The sequence below is a fragment of the Echinops telfairi genome, unplaced genomic scaffold (assembly GCF_000313985.2).
Source record: "Echinops telfairi isolate 266 unplaced genomic scaffold, ASM31398v2 ScPeMD7_7400;HRSCAF=8409, whole genome shotgun sequence".
NCBI classification, from domain to species: Eukaryota; Metazoa; Chordata; class Mammalia; order Afrosoricida; family Tenrecidae; genus Echinops; species Echinops telfairi.
The window spans coordinates 39761477-39783070 of record NW_022111300.1 but is presented as its reverse complement, the minus strand read 5'-3'; the positions used below and the strand labels follow the sequence as shown (position 1 = coordinate 39783070).

Below are 21594 nucleotides of genomic sequence, written 5' to 3'. Positions count from 1 at the left end.
TTGAACTCCTTCTGATCAAATGTAATGTGATATGGACTAGATAATCCTGACCAAGTATGTAGATAATCAAGTACATAGATAACCTTGGCCTCAGGCAGAGTGCACTGGGAAATAGACTACCTCCACTCCTCTCCAGCCAGCCCAGAGGGGGGAAGAGTCTCTTCTGGGCTTTCTTGGGTGTGTCCATGAAAGCGGTCATCATACTGGGGATAGTCTGGGATAATCTAGGGGGTTACGTGGTCATAAATAATGCCCTATCACTGTCTCGGTCGGAAGACCCTGGATTGATTTTGTAAGCCCTTCTACCTAACAATGTATGTGTGCCAATCCTGGTCCCATTCCTGCTTTTGTCGTCCCACCTGTAACTTTGATATATTTCCTTGCCACCAGTTCTGAATTTGTGACAGTTCCCATTGTTGCATGCCTTCCTTAACTAGTGTCCCAACGGTGAATCTCCAGAAGCCATTTTGATCATGTGCTAATGGTCTCCCTCGTCTGGATGATGTGCCTGTGCCTTTGCCCCTTTTAAGACTTAATAAATACTCGCCTTTTCAAATATGAAATGATATTTGAAATTGGGGTCTCTTTTGGAGCCTCAAACAGCCTATCCACTTACATAGAGTGACGCTTTGGGAAGTTTTAACCTGGGCCTCATTTTCAATATCCTTCAAGATAGGATGAAAACAACATAGCCATGGCTGTACATGCAAAGTGAACAGAAAAGTGATTGGCACATGGTAGGCAGGTAGTAAATGTGAGTTATTCCACTATGTAAAGACGCTATTTGAACTCTAATGCCAAACCTAAAGACTTTTATATATCAAAAGGAACCAAAGATCATCTGGGATAAATACTTGAGTTTTACGGGTAAGGATGCTCAAAAAAGGTATGTCCAGAGTCACACTGCAGCTCAGGACTGAACCAGAAGGTAAGGTCTCTAATTCTACCCCAGGGCCCTTAGTGCACAGATGAGGTGACTAAGGGCCTGTCAACCGCTACCAGCCATTGCTGTAATTGAAAGAGAGTCATTTGCTCTCCCTATTGGGAAGGCTGCTCACATCAGGTCTTCTTTTTCTAGATCTCTAAACTATCTATAAACGGAATTTATGTCTCTTTCCCAGGCCTAGAATCTCCAGTCACCCATCTGAAGGCTGTGCAGAAGCAAAGACTCTTGTGAATGCTCAAAGCGAGCATTTTCTTTATGATTCATCTGAGCAACGATGCAGGTCATTTCCATAAGAACCTTACTCTCATTTGTATGCTGTATTATCGCCACAGCACCTACTCTTTTGCCACAATGGGCAGGCTTGGAAACACATATGCCATTGCAAACATTTGTGTTTCTGTTAAGAATACTGCTTTTCATACCTCCAGACCCTTCAACATGAAAAAACATGTGGATGTTAAAGGGAAGAGCAGGATTCAAATTTTAAAAATCTCTTCACATTAAAAGTTGACCTAATAATCCCTTTCCAGATGCAGTCATATGCCATAGTTACAGCTTGACCCCACGTCACCCCCAAAACAAAGGGATTGTCTATGAGGTATCTTTGTGCAGCTCTAAAGGGTTTCCATTTATTTTGGAGCAGCAAAAAGTGCGCTGCATCTTCAGCAGAGGAGCAATCGACATGGGGACACTGCACACTGTCTCCTAGGCACACACCCACACTTGCTGGGATTCCAACTCAGCCAACAACTCTGTGTGTGACCGTGAACAAAACGTTTTCCTTCTGCTTATGGATCTCGAGAAAAATGGGAACAAGATCAGAGGAGTGAAAGAAACACTTTCCTTTCCAACAAAAGCACCTTCATTGTAAGCTGGATGAAGGCTTTATGGAGCAGATCAGTTTTGCATTCAACAGAGCATACCCATTTTCTTTCATCTCATTGATTGCATTCACCGCCATGTAATGTTTCTTATCTCGCTTCCTCCCCAAGTCCCTACTTCAATGTTTCCTTCTTTCCTAACCTCTCAGAACTTTGTCCTAGGGTAAATGCCGTCCTTTTGATTTCAAATTATTCTAAGGCAGCGGTTCTCAACCTGTGGGTCGCGACCCCTTTGAAGGTTGAATGACCCTTTCACAGGGGTCGCCTGATTCATAACAGTAGCAAAATTACAGTTACGAAGTAGCAATGAAAATAATTTTATAGTTGGGCGGGAGGAACGGTATTAAATGGTCATGGCATTAGGAAGGTTGAGAACCACTGTTCTAAGGTATGCATACCTCACTAGTATCATTGTTCCCCTTACAGACCTGTCTATTCCTTGGCTGAAAAATTGAGCCACGCAGGTGAGCTCAGTTCCCTTTGAAGGTGGACTGCATATTCTCTTTGTGTTTCCGAGGTTCAAAAAATGGTCAGAATCATACACTTAGACTCAGTGTTCACTCTTGAGGTTTCCACTATCAAAATGACCTCAGATTAAGAGTTCTTTACCGTTCCCCCACGAGAGAAGCGGTGAAGTGCACAGGGATTAAAAAAAAAAAAAAAGAGTTCTTTACCTTGCTTTTCAGAATATTCACAAAGACAGAGAGGAAGGAACTATCAGTCCACACAACTTCAAATGCAGCATATGCTCGGCTGTGTCAAATACATGTGTGTGGCTGTATATGTACATGTCGACTAAAGGATATGTGATGGATGGACTTAGTTAAGCTAACTGGCTTTGGAATACATGATCTGGGTTGGCATTAGGGCCTTTCTACTTATAGTTGTTTGAGTGCAGAAAAATCACGTCCACTCTATGTCTTCTTCACAGATACATTGAATACTATGATAGCAATAGTAGTCCTCACTTAATACTGTTATGAGGCTTAAAAGACCCAATACATGCAAAGCTCTTCGAGCAATGTCTGCTGTTTAAGTATCTGATAAAGGGTTACTTTTACCTTCATAAACACTTACATAGATTGACAAGACGTATATATTAAAGATCTAAAACAGATCCTTCTTTTTTTAATTGGCATAGTCCAAGTCATTTTCCTAACCTACCCTGCCCTCCATTTTTTAAAAATTGGTCAATCTGACTACTCCTTGAGTTACTGTCAAGTTTACTGTTCACTTTGTTCCTAAAATAGGCTAGAGAAATGCCTAGCACACGAGCACAGTGTTGCGTGGTAACAATGAGAGGGACTGAAGACTAGGTTGGCATTAAAAAAGCTGGAAAACAGTTGGAAGAAAGGAAAATGCAATTCAATAAAGACTTCGGTATAAACGGCTTAGCATGTCCATGCTAACACTAATATTATTCAAAGGAAATTATTTTCTCCAAATCAGATCTGATTCCCATCTAACTAATTTTTTTTGCTGTTTTTATTATTGTTTTCACCTCTGTTTCTCACAGCCAATCTTGGATTTCCAGAGCAATCATTTACGACAAGACCCTGCAAAGACAGCTGCAGTGGTTCGGTCTGGCGGGCCCCGTGCCTCTCAGAGAGCCCCTGCACCTACAGCACCCTCAGGATCTTCTCTAGTCGCAGTCCGTCATTGTACTCATGGGGTCCAGCCCTCTCCCGGAAGGGCTTCCTCTTTATTTGCTCACTCTCTGCCTGCCTAAGTATGATGCCCTTCTCCCTTCTAACGCTTTTCAGAGAAAAATCAAAACGTGTTTATTCTTCTTACAAATGCCACCTCCTGCTTCCCTAGTGAGGATTCGTCTTTATAAGGTTAACGATGACCCAGGGTACCAAATCTTCCCTAAGAGGAATTTTTCTCTCGGGCCTTATTCTGAATGTACTGGCAGAGGAAGCATTCAGAATAGCGTTTTCCTATTATTTTTATCCACATGAGAAGGATGTTTAATCTCGGTTATTTATCAATGCACTTGGCTCTCAACCCAGAAAACGGATTTTGTTTATACAGAACTGTTTGGGGTTGTTTTTTTGTGTTTTTTTTTTTTTTTGCAGTATCTTACACTATTCAATGTATCCATTAACCTATAAATCTGTCATTAGTTCCCCTCAAGTGGGGAACTAATACACTCACATTGCTATCAGCTCCCCTGTAGTGCAATTTATCAACTTTCTTTGTAAGAGTCTAAAGATCTTATGAACAGCCACTCAATCATCTGTCATCAGCCCCCTGGATTTTACAAGTGACTTTATTTGATTTAAAATTTGAAACTTCTCAATATGAAAAGTGCAATGATTGCAGAGTACACTGAGTAGCATGCTATATGATGAAATCTTCCTATGTAATATTAAATAAATCGAAAGAATAATTGTCCAAATACATTAATAGATTCAGACCCTGGACATATTTTAGGGGATTCCTTGTGCTCCTAATAGTTGATCTGATTTCATGGTGGATATGAAAGTCAAAAGATATTCAGATCAACATCCATGGATATGATGTAATTAGGGGGAGTAGGGAATGATTTACTCATTTTTAATAAAATTGCCAATGGACAAAATACAAATGGTACTTAGATCACTAAACAAAGCAATTAACTAAAATATATCAAAAATAATAATAACAACGACAGTAACAAAACCCACTAAACTAAGCCAAACTGAAAAGAAGCCAGAAGCAAATGGGAATTTATTGAGTAGTGTGGTTTCTATCAAAAGGTAAAAGTGTCATGTTGGAGTTTTTAAACAATGTCCCTTCCTGAATCTCAGAACATGTGTCTTCTGAGACACGAGGTTTGAAAATGAGTTCTGTGACAATAGATGCTCAGAGCAGGAGACAAAGTACAAGAGTTATAGACTCTGAATTGACATACACTGAGGATCCTGACTATACTAGTAACTAGTGTTTCCCATTCCTACCATTCCTGAAATATAATATCAGAACAATAGTAAAAACTCATAAACCATTCTTTGTCTCCCTTAGCAGTCTACTGATCATCCAAATCTACAGATAATCAAATCTTAGTTTACCAAGTGGTCTACCTCATATCAATTAGTTCATGGCATATCAGTAATAATCATGGGAATTCCGAATTCATGTCTACTTAAGAGCCGCTGGATAATGCTCATTCATCTCCATTTTGCGCTTCACCAAATAATCCTTATTTCTTGACATAAATTAGCTTTTAGTAAAAGAAGGGGCGGAGCATAAAATACTCCGAGTCAGACCAGCATCTGAGTCACTGAATGAAAATCTTTCAGGTTTAAATTGAGTAATGATAATGCCCTAAAAAAGAGTTGACCCAACTTTGTTTTTATTAACTAAAAGCCACTCGTTGCGGAGGAAAAGCACATGTGATTTATGGATTTTCTCTGTTGAGCTACCGAACTTTAACCCATAGCTCATGGAAGGGTGCAAGCGCAGCTTGAAAATTATGCTGAGCTTAATTATACTTAATGTGAATTATTCAGAAGTGCAGACAGAGACCAAAAATTTATTTCATCCCAAGAAGCTTGACATTTTAATTGGTCCTTCAGAATAGAGACAAAACAATTTCCTCTCAAGTAAATTTACATCTTCCCTATCAGAGCCACAGCCTCAGCCAAGCAGAAATTCATTAACAAGATTCATTATCACGCCAATTTCTGCTCCTTCAGGTGTATGGCCCAGGTGAAAGGAGGAATGCAAAGTAATGGCTGACAAGTCTAACAGATAGAAGTGATTTAAGTAAGGGGGAAATGACAGATTGAGCCACCGTACCTTGGTCATTAGCCATTTTGTCGGGGTGCTCCACTGTGGGGGAAAGAAAGAAATAATATTATTTGACTTTGACAATTTCCAGCAATCAGCCTGACACAGCAAATCAACAGTTCTGTTCATAAGTTGTCATACCCAGGTCAATGCCCTACTGAAATAAAATTGATAAGGAATTGCGGTTTCGTGTACTCAAAGACTCATGGAATGATTTCTGTTACGGAAGTCGGAGGAATAAAAATAAAGACATCATCTTGCTTGTATAAATGCATTCTAAAATATGCGCTGTTCACCACAGTCCTTTAAACATAAAGTCAGAATAATCATTATGCAAAGATGCAAGCCATTAAGGACGTTATTTCATGTATTTGATATTTTCAAAACGAGAACTGAACGCATTCTCACCTGGATAAAGTAAAACGATAAACTATCTTAGGTAGACCCTAGAACGAGTCTGTCCCAAAGGGTTAGTTGGCGTCAACTTGATGGCAGGTAGTTCGTTTAGTTTTTGTCTTAAGTAGACCCAACTCAGAGCCCACCTCCTTTTCATTTATCCTGACTCACAGTCACCCCGCGGGACAGAGTAGAACTACTTCATAGGTTTTCTGAGTCTATTTAAAAAGTTTTTTCCCAAAACCATTTTATTGGGAATGAACACGGATAGCATTTCATAGTTTAATCGCATCAAGCAGTATGGTACAATTACTGCCACAATCAGTTTTTAACACATTCTTTTTCCTTCTTGAACTCCTTGACACAGCTTCAGAAACCCTTATTCTACTTGCTGTCTCTACAGGGTCATCTATTTTGGGTATCCTATACTGAAAAACAGAAAAATATATCACAAAAATTCAAGAGGGTCACTCCCAATGACATAACACATCTGAGATAAACTCCAATATGAACAAACAAAAAACAAACCAAATACAGACACTCTTGAAAACCAGATCAGGCCTAATGTGCATCAGAGGGGGAGCAATTGACAAGGTTTTCACTATGTAAGTCAGGTTTCTCATTTTCAACTTTTATAGTCATATCTCCAAAGCGCTCTATTTGGTAACCACTTTCCTCCTATCCCTCTAGTATGGGGAGAGGGAAATCACCAGAGGCTTATTTCCTATGTGGATCTCACAAATGGATCTTGGGCTCCCACTGTCATTTATAGCCTTCTGCAAATCAGAGTCTCACAACTTAGACTCTAATACTATTCCCTCCTTCCACTTCAGATGATAAGATTTATACTTCTTCAGTCACTAGTGCTGGTGTGCTTCCTCCATGTGGACTTAGTTGACATCTCACTTAGATGGCTGCTTGTTTGGAAACGAGTCTCTAAGACCCCAGACACTATTTTATCTGATAGCCAGGCACCATCTAATTTATTTACTACACTTTGCTCTAACACCCATATAGTTTGTGTTCCCTTGCTGAGGGTGGTATTGAGCAGGACCATGATATATATAAGAATGAATTATTCTTATATTGGAGCTAGGAATTCATATGAGACCAGATTTAGTGTGAGCCCCAAACCCATTCCTGGATCTATGTTTTTGGTTTTCTCTGCCTTTGGCTTCATTTCAAAACCTCCTTGGTAATTTATGGTAGAGAGTTTTATAGATCATCCCCCTGGGGCAAAATGATCTTTCATTAATTTTGTCTTTGATTAATCCCTGGTACTAATTTTTTAAAGCGTTGTTGAGAGACGAATATTGGGCCAGCGTAGGCTAACGCCCTATCACAGTACTTGAATTAGTCCTTAAGTAAACTGCTTCCTCTTCCTTCCAAGAAGTGGCTTTATCCACCGCACCAACATAGTTCTCTCATAAGTACAGGATACAACCTGATACAGCATGACACCTTGAGAAGTTGTCAACTTCAGATGAGTTATGAGAAATGGTCTTAGAATGATTGTTTCGAAATTATAATATCTCTACAGCTTTAAAAAAGGTGCCTTCTTTGTTAAGCAAATGTAACTATAGAAGAACTAAACCTCTGATATGATTACTATTTCAGAAATTGTGCTATTTTCACCAGTGTAGACTTTGGTGGAGATGATGTTCTAAATTCAGTTTCTCTTGATTAGAATGATTTCAACCATCCTTTGCAAGAAAGGTCTTTGGAGGAGTGAAGGATCTTGTTCAACGCAGATTCTAATTCAGTATACCAGGATGGGAATGCACATTCTCAGCAGGGAGTGGAACCAGAATGGATCAGTTAGAAGACCTGCTTTAAAGGAACCCTTGAAAGAAATCAAGGTTAAATTCTTAACTGCTAACCCAAAGGTCTTTGGAAACCACTAGCTGGTGGTCAGAAAAATGAGGCAGTCTGTTTCCTTATAGATTGCAGCCTTGTAAACCTGCAGGACAGTTCTGTGTCCTGTGAGCTTGCTGCAAGCTGGAATCAACAGAATGGCAATGCTTTTCACTGTCCATGACTTGCGTTTTCTGGGCAGACTCAGTTCAGCTAATGACTCCACTCAGACGCAACTCAGCAGACTCAACTCAGTTTGACTCAACTCAACTCACACTTGATACTTATGATATTCCGCTTGCCAGTTTCGTATTTTCTAGTTCAATTCATGAGGCGTCTCGGTGGCATCGTAGATGACAAATAGTGCTGCCAATGGCACGATGCGCACTTTGAACCACCAGCCGCTCCACGGGACAAGGATCAGATTTCCTACTCTTGTAAGGAGCTAGTCTGGGACACCCACAAGTACATTTCTGCCCTGTCCTAAAGTATTGTTAGGAGTCAGTTTAGATTCCATGTTAGTGAGTTTTGTTTTTTTTTGGATTGAGTTCAAATACAGGAAAAAATATAATCTATTAACAAGTCAATCTTTCATTATGCATGATCATCTCTACATAGGAAATACACGGCTATTTATTATAAAATATTTTAAAGTTTATGTTCTACAAGTGGTAGTCTCCTTTTTTGAAAGAGCACAAAAACCCTGTCCAGAAAAAAAGGACTCAAACATGGATGCTGTGAACAAAAGCCTTTTTCAGATGAACACGCTACATTGTAGGGTTTCACATCCCAGGATCAATGAGTTTCTTTTCGTTTTAAATATATATGTCAGCAGAGTCTATGAAAAGGATATTCCAGAAAAGTTGTCTTTTGAATTCTGTAGTAGTAGTGAACTCTTGAAATCTGGAATACTCTTTGGAAAAAGGTATACATACGTGTTTACTCATTATATCGAGATTCTATAAACTTAAATCTTATGAACAATCTTTTATATCACATAAATATTTATGGTTTATTTTAGTTTATGGGATTCTCTAATCTAGCCTAACCTAGTCATAAAATTTTAATTTTCAAATTGATTTTCGCTCCCTTTTTCCATTGAAGACTAATAGCTTCTCAAAGTACACTTTCTGATGGAGAGGGAAAGGTAATGAAAAATGCTTTCAACAGGCAACTCTATTCTACATAGTTTACAGACAGCACAGGGTTTTTCTTGGGATCCTCCTCAGGTGGATGTTCAATGGGCACTATACTATAGGAACTACCCTCCAAGTGTCCTGCAGGAATGAGGAATGTTATTTCCGGATCATGCATGTCTAAGCTCTCCACGATGTTTAAAGGTTTGGCTGTCACAACAGGACACACCAGAGACACTCCTGTATTCAGCATTTCCTATTTAGGAGAGAGCTGCTCACACTCTGGTAGAAGGAGGAAGAACATGGCTCTAATTCATTGTTCTCCCTCTATCTGTAATCACATGCCAGGCACTGTTTACAGCCTAAGAAGCTTTATTTTTAGCCAGTGACAAATGATTAGGGGTTATAGTAGACAACCCCATCCTCAATCTTATGTTCTGTTTTGTCTTGTTTTATTGGCAAAGTTGGACTGTATATAATGTGAGAAATGTTGAATGTCTCAAGATAGGTTATCCATTGAAGAATATTTCCAAACAGGGAATTGGATTTTAATAGTTCTGTTATATTAGAGATGAATAGTGTTTCTCATAATGTAATAAGAAAAATCACAGATTTGGTTACATGCTTTTGAAGATGAAATTAATTTGAAATGAATTAGAAGATGGAGCCTCTTTGTATGCTGTTATTGAGCTTTCAGTGCAAAATCCTTAGCTAGGAAAAATGCACATTTCAGAACAGCTCACATCCTCTCGATCTTTCACTGCTGAGATGGTATTTTTGGTGTAGTACATGACCTCCTTCCTCCACAGGACTCTCTGTGGTCTATCTATTCTGCCAGGGCATTCTCTTTTCCAATTACTGGATAGGTCAACATAAAGAAACCTATTTTATTGAAGAACAAAGCATGTGATAGACAGACATCCCTCTCATATGGTACAATAGTGTGTGGCTAGACTAATGAGACCCTGGGGGAGATTTTGGAGAGGGCAGTGGGTCTTAGTAGAATCCTATATGGTCATAGAATTAAACTAAATATTCTCTTAACATTGCAAAGAAAAAAAAAATTAGACATACCACAATATATATGTGAATATAAACTCAACTCAAATCGCTGTCATAAAGTCCATTATGATTCATAGTGACCCTTTGTCTGGTTGGCTCATAGACAAAATAGTAGTAGATAACATTACCATCTTGCAAAGACTGGATATAAAAGAATGAAGCGTGTGGACACCTCCCTAGGGCTTCATTTTCAGTAAAAACCCTTGTATATTGTCCCATAGACTACTGGGAGCGTCCTCAGCTTCAGGATTTTATATATATATCATATATATAATCTTTCTCTCTGCCAAATAAAATAATATTCTGACACACTAGAGCCCTTATGTCTTGAAACAGCTCTGTGAAGTAAACACTTCAAATCTCTGAGCAACCAAATTATTTTATGTCTATATGTAAGTCTTTGTCATTGTAGCTTCAAATCTCTGATGAGTTATCTATTAGCCTTAGAACATTTGTTATGGTATGTAACATGTAAGATGCATGTCTGGACACTGTTGATTATTAATATTGATGGTATATATCAATATTTCTGTATAATTTATAATGTACTCAAGACATCAGAAACCTTTCTTACCATATAGAGAACGTTTCCTTTTAAAAATCCAGTAGATTATAATTAAGTAGGACATACTTACAGTAGATGATAATCACTCAAATTAAGTATTCAAAAATAACTGTGTATGACTGGTAACAACTTCCTAAGCAAGTCCTCAGTTCTACAAATAAGTCATCAGAAGAGCTTATGGCACTTAGAAAACATCGTACCAAAAGGACTTTTGAGTTCGTTAAATAATTGGCAGTATGGTTATCAATCTGGGCCTGTAAATCCCATCATAACTCATCAGTCTGTTGCTTAATACACTTGGATGCCTTGAGTCATCTTAAACCCTCCCTGAGATCTCGTAGTTGGCACACATTGCGAGCATGAAATTAATTTGGTACTTGTGTGTAGCTAAAGATGGAGCATTTACAAAACATTAGCTACACTTCACGCTCCCCCAAAGTTTCCTTTCAGTGGATTCTCTGGGGTGAAACTTGTTTTAGACATGAGGTCCTCCAGACCGAAATCGAGGGAAGTGATCTCTTCTCCTTGTTGCTCCTTTCCCAGCTGTGGCTCTGTCACTGTGAACAGCAGGCGCCTTAGGCTGAAGGCTCATTCGTGGGATCTTGGCAGACTTTCGGATGACAAAAAAACCCCCACAAAACATACAGACATTGTCGAGTTGATTCCAACTCTTCTAAATAGCCCACTAATCCAGGTTCAAATGTCCATGGTTTATTAGGATAGTTTTCCTAGGAGAATGGGAAACGGACTATTGAAGTATGCTAATATTCTTCCTTTAGGTTGGAAAACAACAGGATGAGATATCAATCCTTCATGTGTTTTTAATTTCTCAGGGCTTGCCACCATGCGTTGTCAAGTGGTCATCCTGATATACAGACAAAATATCAGCTTAAGAACCAAGCTCTTCCTCTTCAGAACAATCAACTTCATGCCTTACTCTGTATCTTTAAATGCCAATTATGGAACATTCAAATTATTCTAAATGGCCTAATCATAAAGACTCTTGAAACCAATTTTCATTCAGGAGAAATAATGCTGCGCTCTGAAAGGCCTACATGAAAATTACTTTGATGCCATCACTATTCTTGGACCTTAGTATTTTTCTTTATGGATTTTATTTTATTTTATTTTTATGAGCCCTTAAGTTGAGTAGGAATTTTTGTCCTTTTCAGCTGGTGGAATTTTCTTCTAGTGATCACAGTGTCTGATTTTCCTTCTTTCTTTCTGTCATTGTTGCTAACCTGGATTATTAAAATAAACTCCTAAAACTTTTTGGAACTTTTCTGCCTTGCCATATCCAGATTTATTTTAATATAGTAGGACAATGGTTCCTGAAAGAAAACATTTAAAGTTAGCAAAAGTATGCCCATTTAAATAATTCGAAGCTTTTAAATTGGACCGTTTTATATTTTTACAAGTGGATGAAAGCTTTCATTATATGTTGAATAGAGCCCAAACACGAGAAATCAATACAACATTCCAAAAAGGCTTGCACCTGGAATCAGTCAGGTTAAATGTTTCTGCTTTGTGGGAATGTCAGAAAATGTAGCACAATCGCTATTTCTTTCATGGGCTGACTTTGAGCCTAACAGGGTACATTTTATTTTATTTTATTTTTTAAAACCAACCAACAATACACAAAAAGCAATCATGGCACTCTCTCCTGTAACCAGTGAAGGGGTAGAGGAAGTGAGAGGGTCAGTAAGCATCACACTCTGTCCAACTTCCGACCCAATTTAATAGGCATCCGATTGTTATAAGGTCCCTAACAGGGAACACTGTAAATTTACTTTGAGTGTATGCTGTAGCCAACAGAGAAGGCGAAGGACAGTTTCTAACACAGACCCCAAAGTTATTTTATAACCACAAGGCCATAAGAACATATTCAAACCTTTCAGAGTCCTGAAGAGGATGGGATCTGACAGAGGCCCGACTCCTTTGGCATTCCGCGCTTGGATTCGGAAGTAATACGTGGTGTCAAGGTTGAGATCCAGGATTTGATGGGTGAGCCGGTCGCCACTGATTGTTTCCATAATCCAGTCATCTATTGGTATGTTCTTGTCCAAAGTATAAAACAAGATGTAAGCTGCATAAAGAGATGAATGGGACTTTGTTGAGTGCGCTGATTTGCATGCTGTCATGCTGCTTCCAAATACCCTTGTTTCCCAAGTAAAATCAGCAATGATGATTGTATATTCACAATCTATGAACTGCCGTATTCCAATTTGCATGTAAAGATGTCTTATTCATATGGTAAAGATTAGATAAATATCATTTGAATGTACGGAACCTGGAAACGGAATAGGCCATTAGAAATAACAAATATCTGTCACGTTTAAAAATGTAGTCTTTCTCCTACCAATAAATCCTGGTTAATGGTTGGCTCTACTGTACAAGCATGATGAAAAATATAAAACATAGATAGCAAGTCTTCATAATTTTCATTGTGGTCCAATAATGAAAATAAGTAATATTTATTTTGGCTGGTGCTAACTAATAAATATCCGCTGAAAAGTATACAATGTCATGCACATTTAAAATGGTATAAAAGTAAATGATCATTTTTTTATTATTGTCATAACTCTGCAAAGGGACAGGACCGTGCTGCTCTCCTTTCGCAGATCACAAAGCGGAGGGAATTGCCCAAGGTGACCCAGTGTGTAGTGAAAAGTTGGGATGTGATCCTCTGTTGCCATACTGAGAATTCCATACCATTTCCACTAGTCTGTCGCTAAGCAAATACATATTTTTGAATAACTATATGCAACCTACCTAGTATATCAAATAATAATAACCCATGATTTGATATGGTCCTCGAAAGAATACAAACCAAGGTTTGCTTCTACACAGACCACTGTGAGGAGTCCAGTTACAATTTCCTCCTCAGAATTGGAGGAGACAAAGCTGGGTGGAGCCGGGTTGTGGCTGGAGTCCCCATGGCTTAACCACTTCACCTTCGCCCTGGGCTGAGTCAGTTTGCCTCATGGTGCTGCCTCTAGCGCTCCACTCCCAGCCCTGCAAGTCCTGCATTCGGTTCCAGGAGTCCGCTCTGCCCTCGAGGCCCAGTGAGTCAGTCAGGCTCCTGGACCTCTGGGGAGGGCAGTGGAAGTCTGGGAAACTGGGCGGTGGCTTCAGGCCCAGTGAGGCACACTTTGGAATGTCATGACCCTCACATGCATGTCTTCCAAACACCCCCTAGGATGCTTCTTTTGGTCCCTCCCTAGTGATTATGAATTGGGCTGCTAACCAGAAAGCCAGCAGTTTGGATCCACCAGCCCAGCTGCTTATGAAAGGCAAGTTTTTTCCACTCCTCTAAACAATGACAATCTCCGAAACCCACATGGGCTTGTTCTACTCTGTCCTCTAGGATCCCTGTGAATCAGAATCCACTCGACGACAGTGAATTTGGCTGCTTAGGAGTTGAGAACCCAGAACAGGCAGCCCCACTCCGGTGGCCCTACGAAGCCCTGGAGGTGCAGTGGATATGTGCTTGATGGCTAACCTTGGCCTTTGAGCCCACCAGCCACGCTCCTTCAGACAGAAAGGAGGATGCTGTCTGTGTCCATAAAGATGGCAGAGCCTTAGAAACCTGAATGGGAAATTCTACTCTGTCCTATAGATCACTGTGAGGCAGAATTGAAGATTTATTTTGTTGTTGTTTATATCTGCGTTGCAGAAGAAGTACAGCCAGAATACTCCTTAGAAGTGAGGCTGAGGGGACTTCTCAGGTACTGTGAGCATGTTCCCAGGAGAGAGCACGGGGAAAGGGACATCATCTTGGGAACGTGCACGGTCAGTGGAAAAGAAGAAAGCACTAAACCAGATGGCGTGGTACCTTGGCTGCAATGAGGGCTCCGACATGGCAGGAACGGTGAGGATGGTATAGCACTGGGCAGTGTTTCACTTTGTGGTACCTGAGGCTCCTACAAATCTGTCCCCACGCTAGGGCACCAGAAAACAATAGGGCTTATAAAAAGATGCTATTTCATATGAAAAGAAGGGGGCTCAAAAAAAATTCCAACCCCAATCCATGCTATCCAGTCCGTCCTGGCTCACAGGGACGCTGCAAGGGAAGTCGAATTGCTCCCTAGGGTTTCTGAAGCCAACATCTCAAATAAATGCATCTCCGTGGCTGGCCTTCAAAAGTTTGAGGGACGATGGTCATGAAAGACAGTAGATTTTTCACATAAACTTATTGAAGCCTTTCCTATATATATATTTATTGAGATATTGATATTGCAAAAATGAGCATCATAACATACTAACAGACCACAGATACACCAAGAAGAAAATTGGGTTAGCATCCTAGAAAAATTGTATCAGTTCTCCCTGTGGTTAGCAGTAAAAGCAGGTAAAATTGAAAAGAACTTGTGAATTATTTGTGAAGAAAGCCATTTTGGGAGGTGTGCACTCATTTATTACTGGGCTCCAATAAAATCTCCTAATCTCCTCGAGCCCCACAGTCTCCATTCTTGTCCCCAAAGAAGCACGTCTAATGAAGAGGCGTTCCTGATACTGTGATCTGATTTAGTTTTATTATATGTATGTCTTATCCATTCAACCGGATGAAAACATTCTTTTGAAACATGAGCTATATTTTATATTACTTTTGTATTCCTCAAAGAACCTAATAAAATAGTCTTCACTCAATAGGTATTGAAACTTACTCATTGAATGAAATCTCTTATCCAGTAAGCATGTACATTTTACATTCATGGCATTTAATGAAATTGTTAAAGTTGTCACAGAGTGGTGAAAGTGCATGATGAACCAGGAAGTTTAGAGAATTGTGCTCCCTTCACATGCCAACTACAAGCTTTTCAGATTTTCTTCATTTCTCAAATGGGAATAACATATTTTTCTTCATTATGCTTTTTTGGTGAGGTAAAAATTATTCAATTAAGCAATTGAAGATGACAGTCTGCTCCCAGGCAGCTGAAGCTGAGGATACAATCGTTCACCAGCTTCTGACACCTTGAAATTATATTTGTGCCATTTTCCAACATATGTGAAGAAACCCGATTCTATTTTTCTTGTTCTTCTTCTGAAATGATAGAACTTGCATGAAGAGTAGAAACAGATCATGTCATCCAGCCTCTACAAGTCAGCTGTCCAGAAGGTGTACAACATGATTTGGCTGTGTAAATATTCTATATTTATATCAACTTAAATCCATCATTAATATTTCACTTTGCAGATTTCTACATAACCACAGGTTGGAACAAACTCAGTGTTTACTCACACTAACTTTATGTACCTACGACTCTTTTCCTCGGTGTCCAATTTTCTTCCTCTATCCTCTTCCTCCACCTTTTTCAAACTTGTTTTCATTTGTCATGCACCACAACCAGCTAACGAATGACCTATTATCTCCTATGACAAGTGGTAAGAGTCTCTGGCATTGTTGACTTAGTGGGGGCCTCACACACTGGAATCACATGTGTCACAATTGGAAGGGGCTTCAAGAATTCTTGAGAAATGGAATGAACAAATAATAGAAGTTTACTATGAACTTTTTGAAGCCCGCTCATATAAAACGTAACTTTATCTACCTGCCATTTTGACTCTATTCAGGTAGCTGTCTTCCAAAACCAAAGTGTTCAGAGTATGCTCAAATCCATCTGTTGAACCTCCTGTCCTTTTCCACGTTTCCTTCCGTACACTGCTGTGTTCTTTTCACAAGGCAGTGGGCTGGCTCAGTGCTCGGAAGACCCAGTGTGCTCCCTACCAACAAGGGCTCAACTTAACGAGAACTTCTAATCTGGATATCATTGATTCTGAAAATTGAATTTATTGGTAGATTGATGAGGAAAGCAGGCACCATCTTTTTTTTTTTGGCATCATCTTTCTCCTTCTCAGTGATCAAAAATCCCAAGCTGTGTGTTCGAGAAACCCTGACCTCAAACCAGAGCTCTACCATTCACTAGCTGTGCCACCCTGGTAACTTGCTTCATGTAAGCCTCTCTCGATGTTACCTTCTGAGTTAATGCAATTTTAAAACACCACATAGACGGTTCTACTACATTATCTTCTACAGAGTAACTAATAAATGCTACCGCCAGTATCTTATTGCTATTTCTTTCTCCATATCACTAACATGACGTGCACACTTGGAAACATTTAAGAGACAGGTGAAAGAGCCACAAGCAAGACTGAGAAGCTGTAGCCTGGGGAACAGGTAGGAAAAGTGGTCATGTGACTTTACAAAAGTCAAGAGAGAAGACGCTTTCAAGAAAGGAGAATCGGACTAGATTCCCAAATGCTGTACAGAGAGAGAATATATTTTCAGGGTTGGACTCTACTGATAAACACACTGAAGTTATGACTGGCCTGAGCTTCTCTTTGTCTCCATGTTGATTCCAGGTCTTATATACTGTACTGCTGAGTGCTTTAGCAATTGATAAGTCCAATGTTTCACAGTCCTGCTTGGACATTAAAACCACTTGGGATCATTAAAAAATACTAAGCTCCCCAGGTCAATTGAATTAGAGATCTCCTGAGAATCACAGATGAGACCAGTAGAATACTGATATGTTGGAGGAAAAAAAGCCCAATGTAACAGTGTGTGAACCTGGGTTTTAAATCCTAGCTCTGCTACTTCCTGCTTATTTAAACTTAGGTAATTTGTGTATCCCAGAAAATCTTCTTCTCTTCATTTAAAAATAAAATAATAGGAATATGTGATCACTAAATGTACCTAAGTATTTAATAGAATGCCTAGTCTATGATAAATGCTTAATATGTTTTGAGCCTGATTCATTTTTTTCTTCAGAAAATCTCAGTCTAAGTTCTAAAACTGTATTTATGACCAGAGCATTTAGGCACTGGAATTAGCCAAAATTACCTGGACCTCTTCATTCTTTCTCTCTTAGGCTTTACTTGTACAGACCCTACTTATTTCTAACCTGATGATCTGGGTCCTATGCTAGGCACAGTAGCAAAGCTTCATCCCAAAGTAGATTTCAAAGAGGAATAAAAACAGCTCATTTGTTGATGAGCACTTTTAACAGCGTTTTATTATAACAATTCTCTGAGAGAGGTTCTATTACTAGTCTCATTTTACAGGTGAGAAAGCCAGGCTCAGGGAGGCTGAATGAGTTGCTCAAGCATCCATCTCAGAAGCTTGGATGCTTCACCACCTCACTCGTCTGCGGTACACAGGTGAAGGCTCAGAAAAGCAGACATCCCCAGGGGACTTGGGCACACATCCACCCCGCCACTGAGGGACCCAAATGCCCCATCAGACTCTGAAGGAACATGTGTTTCCCTTTGTACATGTCAGTCGAAGCAGAGTGTAGACAAACGTTGACCCTTATTGAGTGGTCGAGCATTTTATCCTGTTATCATACTGATCTCTGAATGCTATTGACTGAAGTGATGAAATGAACACAGAACAGAAATCCCCTTAAGGGTTCTTTGTGTTTATTCTCCATGAGTCAATCTATCTCAATAATAATTCTATCTTGTATTTTTAAAAAATGGATCACTACTATACAGGTCACAAAGTATCATCTTCTCTAGTTTTAGTTTTCCATGGTAAGTGAGTGGACCGATTTCTAGTTTGGGGACCTGTTGAATGTGCAACTCTAAATAAGGTATGTGGACACAGTTTTCTGATCCCCCCCCTAGGTTGGTGACAGACAGAATATTGTTGTCACACTAATTTGCATTTCATCATATACATAAGCCTTCCCCCTTTTTTCCCTTAGAAAACAAAGATAAGCTTCCTTTCATAATTGGAGAACACATTCTGTTGGCTCTAGTGACAATTGGAAGAGATTTATTGAAGTTGAGAGTGGAGAACTTGGTAGGATATGATTGATTGTATCCTTTACAAAAAGGTGTATTTTGTTTTTCCTCCAGATTTCTTTTTACTTAGACAACTTCTCTTCTGTTTTCTCCTTAGACGTGCAATCTGTTGATTTATCAGATGCATATCAATGACTGGTTATAACATAATAAAAGAGTCATATAAACAAATCAAAATCTTCCAACATACCGAAACAGGAACAGATCATAACACTAAACGCTGTGAGGAGGGGGAAAAAAGAGCAAGAACATTGGAATGAGCGAGCCTCGGCCTTAAATGCACACTGACAATCGAGCGGATGAGACTTGGAAAGACTTGATGCTCCTTTTCTGTATGCCATATTTCTGCCAGCTGGAATAAAAAGTCTGTTTGCTATTGCAATGAGAGCAATTTCCTAGAGAAAACAAGTCCTCAGCCTAAATTTCCATCACATTTGGGATTTTCATATGATCAAATTCAGAGAGGAGACCCCTTAAAACTAGTGTAGCATCTGAACTACTATGCTTATCTCGGAATCACTGAAAGCCCGAGTCACTGTGGTCATTTATAACAGTGCTATTCACTTCTTGTACGGGAGAAAGGAAGAAAAGAGGGCCCTCACATGTGCCTAATGCAATGGCTCAAGTTAATTAGACTATAATGTGCACACTCTGAATTGTACAATATTTTTCATAATAATTATATGCTATGGAGACATCTATTAAAAGCCTAAAGTGATCATTTAAATGCAAAATCCTTGATAGAAATCCATTATATTTTTCATACTAAATTAACATTACAGGCTTCTAAAGGATGCTTTAATTAGGCATGGATGTTATCAGCAATATTTGGCAAAATAAAGTCTGTCACTGTGAAATATTCATTAAGTTCAATTTCTGTCCGTCAATATTAAGTGTTTTCTGAACCTTATGATTTCAATGAGGTGCTGAGAGCTAAGTGAAAAGCGGAAACTCCCGACAGACCGCTTTCTTGTGTGCCCTGCTAAACTATGCACTCATGAGATGTCTTTTGTGCTTCATAACGGCCAAACAACTGCCTTCGGGTTCCTTGTCTCTGCTCGGGGCACTCCATTAGAAGGTGGCCCAAGTGCGGCCCAGAGGGCAAAGCAAAGGGGCCATCATAATTTAAATATAGATAGGTAACTTGAAGGAAATATGTCTCTGTGTGGATTTACATGCACCATAAAGAGAACTCCAGTCAGTGGGGGTGGGGGTGGGTGGGGAGGGGGCTGTTAAAGGGAAGCAATCTGAGAGGGTCTGGGGGTCCAAGGAGATGCTTAGAGAGAAAAGGGAACACAAAAGGCTTGCCCAGCACGAGAAGTACACAGCCAAGGCCAAGGCTGAGCAAAGCTGGGAAATGCAGCTGAGATGCTTACCAGTAATTTTCCCATTGGCTTCCAGGGGAGGCTGCCAGCTCACGATGACAGCACGCGGCTTCCCTTCTCGAGTGATGACTGTCAAATCCTTGGGGGCAGAGGTCGGGGCTACGGGATGAGACAGACAGGGCCTCGTCAGTGAAAGCAAACCGACCCTGCTGGAACTTTCCATCATGGCGCTGACACAATCAGTCATGAAATGGAGCATGCTTATTTTACCATGTATAATTGATGTCGAGGGTTGGAAACAAAAATAGAAAAGAAAAAAACAAAGGTGGTGCTTTTCCGTGGAAGCTGAGTGACTTCTCTTTTGGGGCACAAGAGAAACCGTCGTCTTGAATGGAGTAGGAAGCCTTGAAAGACAAGGCACCAAGACACGCACATCAACGGAGGGGGGAGCCACGTGCACGAGGCTGGAAGGGCATCTGAGGGTTCAGAACTAAGATGTGAAATAAATAGAATGGGGAGGCAGGGAGCGAGCTATCACAGAAGCATTATTGGTGGTAGAGCAATACATCCCGGTTACAGGTGGGACGACAGAGGCAGGGACGGGATCGTGATTGGGACATGTGCCTCACGAGAAGAGCTCGACAAGATTGGTCCTGGGCCTTCAGACCGAGGGCCCGTCATGGTCAAATTGATAGGGCCTGACTCCTGACTATGTGGCCTTCTGTACTGACCTCGGTACCGTGACCTCCATCAAGCACCTACCGAGGAGGCAAGCCCCTCAGAAAGAGACTGCCCTTCCTTCGGCTGGCCAGAGCGGATGGAGGCCATCTACTCACCCAGGCCCTCTGCCGGAGGGTGAGATTCGCTACAGCCTTGGTGAATGCACAGAAATCGTTCAATGGAGACCATCCATGTGGAGACTCTGCGAATGGATTTGGGCTGCCGCTGCCACCCAGACCCTTTTGCGAAACAGGGTGCTCAGAACGTATGCTCTAATGCACTTCCAAAGCTGTGATGATGGGGGGGGGGGGGACCCAGAGCTGGCATTTTCAAGGGAGCTCTATACTACAAATATGAGGACCATCTTAAAAACAAGGGAATGTATACATCCTCCATGAGATTGATTTGTCTCCAGGAGACAACATTTAGTTACAACTCTTAGACTCCTAAGGAAGATGTATTGCCTTCGAGGCTAAAGAAAGTAGTTGAAACTCAGGTGAAAACATCTTGGTGAGGTAAAGAGTCACTCACTCACTCACTCACTCACTCACTCACTGCCATCCAGTCAATGCTGACTTACAGGACAGGGTTGAACTGCCCCAGTGAGCATCCGAGACTGTAATAGTTTATGAGTAGAAAATTGCATCTTCCTCCTATGTAAATACTAGGTTTCTTTTAAAGACACGTCAAATAAATATTTTAAAATAGGGAGGTAAGTAATCCATCAAGACCTTGGTATTATTCTGGCATGAAACTGTCCTTCTTAAAAGCTACTCCCACCATGCGCCCCTCCCCCCACATATTGTGCTTAATGAAATTCTAAACATCCTTTAACGGTGGCAGCAAACTGACTGAACCAGTCTAATATCTTCCAGGCTTCTCGCACTCCTGCTTTCTCACTGTCTATCACCCCAACAGAAGGACACTTGTGAGGATTGTTCTGACATGCACGACCCGGCAGTGTTCTGTTCCGTTGTATGTAGGGTCCTCCTGAATCAGAACCGCCTCCACAGTACCTCACAACAACATGGCAAAGACAAGACCAGTCGGCCAGTTGGTTTGATGGTGGCTGGCAGGTTGCTGCCATGCTGGAAGCTTTGCCACCCACATTTCAATGCTCAAGCAG

The 21594-nt window shown here is 40.4% G+C and overlaps 1 protein-coding gene across 1 annotated transcript in view; it reads right to left on the bottom strand.

Moving 5' to 3' along the window:
• LOC101652384 (netrin receptor DCC) overlaps positions 1-21594 on the bottom strand; it is a 363431-nt gene that overhangs the window by 117233 nt on the left and 224604 nt on the right. The window contains exons 11-13 of the mRNA XM_045296053.1: positions 19800-19907; positions 12506-12700; positions 5611-5643 (exon numbers count right to left, since the gene is read on the bottom strand). Of these exons, the coding sequence (XP_045151988.1) occupies positions 5611-5643; positions 12506-12700; positions 19800-19907 (336 nt within the window). The remainder of the gene's footprint in view (positions 1-5610; positions 5644-12505; positions 12701-19799; positions 19908-21594) is intronic.